Source organism: Oratosquilla oratoria, chromosome 12, assembly GCF_046742065.1.
Source record: "Oratosquilla oratoria isolate Oo_2021 chromosome 12, ASM4674206v1, whole genome shotgun sequence".
Taxonomy (NCBI): domain Eukaryota; kingdom Metazoa; phylum Arthropoda; class Malacostraca; order Stomatopoda; family Squillidae; genus Oratosquilla; species Oratosquilla oratoria.
In genome coordinates this window covers 35,211,703-35,216,702 of record NC_134788.1, presented here as the reverse complement: position 1 = coordinate 35,216,702, position 5,000 = coordinate 35,211,703, and the positions used below count along the sequence as shown (strand labels likewise).

The 5,000-nt window shown below is 50.2% G+C and overlaps 1 protein-coding gene across 1 annotated transcript in view; it reads left to right on the top strand.

Annotated features, from left to right (window-relative positions):
* Positions 1–5,000, top strand: part of LOC143030330 (A-type potassium channel modulatory protein KCNIP1-like) — an 81,225-nt gene that overhangs the window by 69,912 nt on the left and 6,313 nt on the right. The window contains exon 3 of the mRNA XM_076193483.1: positions 3,133–3,202. Within this exon, the coding sequence (XP_076049598.1) occupies positions 3,133–3,202 (70 nt within the window). The remainder of the gene's footprint in view (positions 1–3,132; positions 3,203–5,000) is intronic.

Genomic DNA, 5,000 nt, shown 5'->3' with positions numbered 1-5,000 from the left:
GTATACCTGACAGGCGTGACTGTTCAGGCGTACCTGTCAGGTGTACATGATAGTGTATGGCCGGCCTTAGACAACTTTATGGATGGAGATGACAGGTGGTCATGGACATGTAACTACCTAGTATAGGCCCCATGGTTTCTTGCAATCTCTTGTGTTTTTATGTTCTTTTGATGTTGGTGCCACGATGGATGGAAGGACGCCACATCAAGAATCCTCACCCCAGACTTGGACAGGGTGACAATTCTTCACATGGGCTATCCTAGGGTGACAATTCTTTAAGTGGACTATCCTAGGGTGACAATTCTTCACGTGGACTATCCTAGGGTGACAATTCTTCACGTGGGCTATCCTAGGGTGATAATTCTTCACGTGGACTGTCATAGGGTGACGATTCTTCACGTGGGCTATCCTAGGGTGACAATTCTTCACGTGGACTATCCTAGGGTGACAATCCTTCACGTGGACTATCCTAGGGTGACAATTCTTCACATGGACTATCCTAGGGTGACAATTCTTCACGTGGACTGTCCTAGGGTGACAATTCTTCACGTGGACTATCCTAGGGTGACAATTCTTCACGTGGGCTATCCTAGGGTGATAATTATTCACGTGGACTATCCTAGGGTGACAATTCTTCATGTGGACTGTCCTAGGGTGATAATTCTTCACGTGGACTGTCATAGGGTGACGATTCTTCACGTGGGCTCTCCTAGGGTGACAATTCTTCACGTGGACTATCCTAGGGTGACAATTCTTTATGTGGACTATCCTAGGGTGACAGTTCTTCACGTGGACTATCCTAGGGTGACAATTCTTCACGTGGACTATCCTAGGGTTACAATTCTTTTTGTGGGCCATTATCCTGTGTTTACGATTCTTCGGTTGTATAAGTTGATGACAATAAGCATAACCTTTATTCAATCAAACGTAACGTAACCTAACCTAACCTAACCTGATCTAATCTTTATTCCACTGTTGATATTCGGCGTATGGGGTGACATTAATCAGGTGGGATCTCATGGGGTGACGATTCTTCATGTGGGCGTTCTGGGGTGACGATTCTTCACATGACCCCTTTTAGGTTGTTATGATGTGCCTTTTTCTTTTTGGCTACCTCCCTTGTAAGGGAGAAAAAGCCTTGGTATATGTATCTATTTATGATGTGGCAAGCGCCCAAAATACCTCCACCCAAAATACCTCCGGCAAAAATCCCACACCCAAAATACCTCCACCCAGAATACCTAAAAAAATTCCCAAAATAACTCCATGCATGATATACTTTCCATGTAATCCAGACACAAGTTCTTCAGACGCAACTGGAATTGATCATATTTTCTGCGGATTCGTTTAGCGTGGTCTGATTCCTTTTGATTAAAAATTTCTATAGAGAATTGATTATTCCTTTGATCTACCGTACTACCATAATCCTGAATGAAAAACTCCTCTAATGGTACTATCCATAGGATTCTATATTCTACATATTGTTTACAATATCATCCCAAAATGTCCTTATAACACTTATCAGTTGCATGGAGGTATTTTTGTTTGTGGGATACTGGCCGGAGGTATTTTGGGCGGAGGTATTATGTCCTGGATTCTTATGATGTTGGTGTCAGGATGGAAGGAGGACGCTTGTTGTTGGCAGCATTTCAGGTACTAACGGGTTGTCCCCCTCTCTATCTCACTAACGGGTTGTCCCCCTCTCTATCTCACTAACGGGTTGTCCCCTCTCTATCTCACTAACGGGTTGTCCCCCTCTCTATCTCAATAACGGGTTGTCCCCCCTCTCTATCTCACTAACGGGTTGTCCCCCTCTCTATCTCACTAACGGGTTGTCCCCTCTCTATCTCACTAACGGGTTGTCCCCCTCTCTATCTCAATAACGGGTTGTCCCCCCTCTCTATCTCACTAACGGGTTGTCCCCCTCTCTATCTTACTAACGGGATGTCCCCCTCTCTATCTCAATAACGGGTTGTCCCCCTCTCTATCTCACCAACGGGGTGTCCCCCTCTCTATCTCAATAACGGGTTGTCCCCCCTCTCTATCTCACTAACGGGTTGTCCCCCTCTCTATCTTACTAACGGGATGTCCCCCTCTCTATCTCAATAACGGGTTGTCCCCCTCTCTATCTCACCAACGGGGTGTCCCCCTCTCTATCTCAATAACGGGTTGTCCCCCCTCTCTATCTCACTAACGGGTTGTCCCCCTCTCTATCTTACTAACGGGATGTCCCCCTCTCTATCTCAATAACGGGTTGTCCCCCTCTCTATCTCACCAACGGGGTGTCCCCCTCTCTATCTCACTAACGGGTTGTCCCCCTCTCTATCTCAATAACGGGTTGTCCCCCTCTCTATCTCACCAACGGGTTGTCCCCTCTCTCTATCTCACTAACGGGTTGTCCCCCCTCTCTATCTCACTAATGGGTTGTCCCCCTCTCTATCTTACTAACGGGATGTCCCCCTCTCTATCTCAATAACGGGTTGTCCCCCTCTCTATCTCAATAACGGGTTGTCCCCCCTCTCTATCTCACTAACGGGTTGTCCCCCTCTCTATCTTACTAACGGGATGTCCCCCTCTCTATCTCAATAACGGGTTGTCCCCCTCTCTATCTCACCAACGGGGTGTCCCCCTCTCTATCTCACTAACGGGTTGTCCCCCTCTCTATTTCACTAACGGGTTGTCCCCCTCTCTATCTCACTAACGGGATGTCCCCCTCTCTATCTCAATAACGGGGTGTCCCCCTCTCTATCTCACTAACGGGTTGTCCCCCTCTCTATTTCACTAACGGGATGTCCCCCTCTCTATTTCACTAACAGGTTGTCCCCCTCTCTATCTCACTAACGGGATGTCCCCCTCTCTATCTCACTAACGGATTGTCCCCCCTCTGTATCTCACTAACGAGTTGTCCCCCTCTCTATTTCACTAACAGGTTGTCCCCCTCTCTATCTCACTAACGGGATGTCCCCCTCTCTATCTCACTAACGGATTGTCCCCCCTCTGTATCTCACTAACGAGTTGTCCCCCTCTCTATATCACTAACGGGTTGTCCTTTTTCTTTATCTCACTAATGGGTTGTCCCTCTCTCTCTCTCTCTCTCCCTCGTCGCCGTCGCCGTCGCCGCCGCTTCTTCAGGAGTGTCCCGAAGGTGTCGTCCAGGAGGACACGTTCAAGGAGATCTACGCCAAGTTCTTCCCCCACGGAAGTAAGTACTCTCACAGGTACTCTTCAACCCCGTCAGGTTGCTCCTCCTCTTCCTCTTCCTCCTCTACCACCACCACCTCCTCCTGACACCATCCTCCTCCTCCCACTTTCACCACCAGCACCATCTTCATCATCGCCAACACCCTTCGCCTCACTGCCGCACATTGCCCCCCCCCGCTCCCCTCCCCCTCCCCTCCCTCATTTACTCCATTCTCTTGCCCCCTCCCCTCCCTCCTTCGCTCCACAGCCCCCCCGCCCCGTCTTCCTTCCCATCCCCCCCCCATAGTCCTCTTTTCTTCATTGTCCTCCCTTCCTCCCCTGCTCCTTCTTTACAATCCTCCCTCATTCCTCCCTCTCTCCTCCCTGCTCTCTCCCACTCTCTCCTTTTTCCTCATTACCGTCCCCTCCCTCCTTCCTCTTCCCCTCCTCCTCCTCTCCTCCCCCCCCTCTTTCCTCTTCATATGGTCCCCATCCCCCTTCCCCAGTCTGTTCATTCATAACCAACCTACCCAGGGACCAACCCCCAACCCCTTTAACCCCCCCCCTTCCCTCCCCCTTGTTTGCCCCCCCCAAACTGAGAACTTGTGTCTTGTCTGAGCATTTTGAGAGGTGAGGGGAGGATAAAGCACCACCAGCCATTTTAGTATTTTTAGTATTTTTAGCTCTTTTAGTATTGCCAGAATATGATCATAGATTTTGCTGTAGGTTTAGGGCAAATGCAACCAAGAGTACTGAGGCTGGACATAGTTAGGATCCCCTCACCCCCTCCCCACCCCCCACACACGCCCTCCACCACCTCCTCCTCCTCCTCCTCCTCCCCCCTCCTCCTCCCATTCCTCCTCCTCCTCACCTGATAGTTATGCTCATGGTAAAGTTAGTCGTGTTATGGTTTTAGCGACATTTTTAGTGAGAATTTTAGAGAATATTTTTGGGTGAACGACCCTCAAGCTTTGAGATGTTTTAGAGTTGGATGAATAGTACACACGCCCCAGACACACACACCTAGACGTAGATGAAGAAGAGAAAGAGAAGAAGTCTTTTGGTTAATGTAGAGGCCTACAGTCTCGGAAACGCACACACGCACGCACACAGACACAGATATACACACAAACATACAGGTACACACGCACACAGGTACACACACACACACACACACACACACACACACACACACACACACACACACACACACACACACACACACACACACACACACACACACACACACACACACACACACACACACACACACACACACACACACACACACACACACACACACACACACGACTCGGTGGCGCGGTTGCTAGAGTCCCCGACTGTCACTACGGCGGTCTGGGTTCGAATCCTGCCCAGGGCTGAAATAATTTCAGTATCGCTGTGCTTCGAGTCGTTACTCCAACTCTCCTAGGCGGGGAGTTGGGTGTGTGTGTGCGTGTAAGGTCATAGCATTATGACTCACAGATCGGTCATATACGAGCTCTGATCTCTCTTCCGGGAAGGGAATAGCTGTCGATCACGAGTCCAGCACGTGATCCAGAGACCATGGTGAATCGCACCCACCCAGGTAGGCACCCATCGCTGACGGAGAGCGCGAGTCACGTGACCCCAGGTCGAGTTCGAGGTCAAGTATGTCAGACTCCCCGATGCTGCTGCTGCGTAGTGACACGAAGAGCGTGTGTCCGTCCGTCGTGTCACGTGACGGGAGGTCACCTCCCCCCTCCCCACCCTCCTCGTGACGACCCTCCATCACGTCACCCCTCGTCCATGACCCCAGCAGACAGACAGACAGACAGACA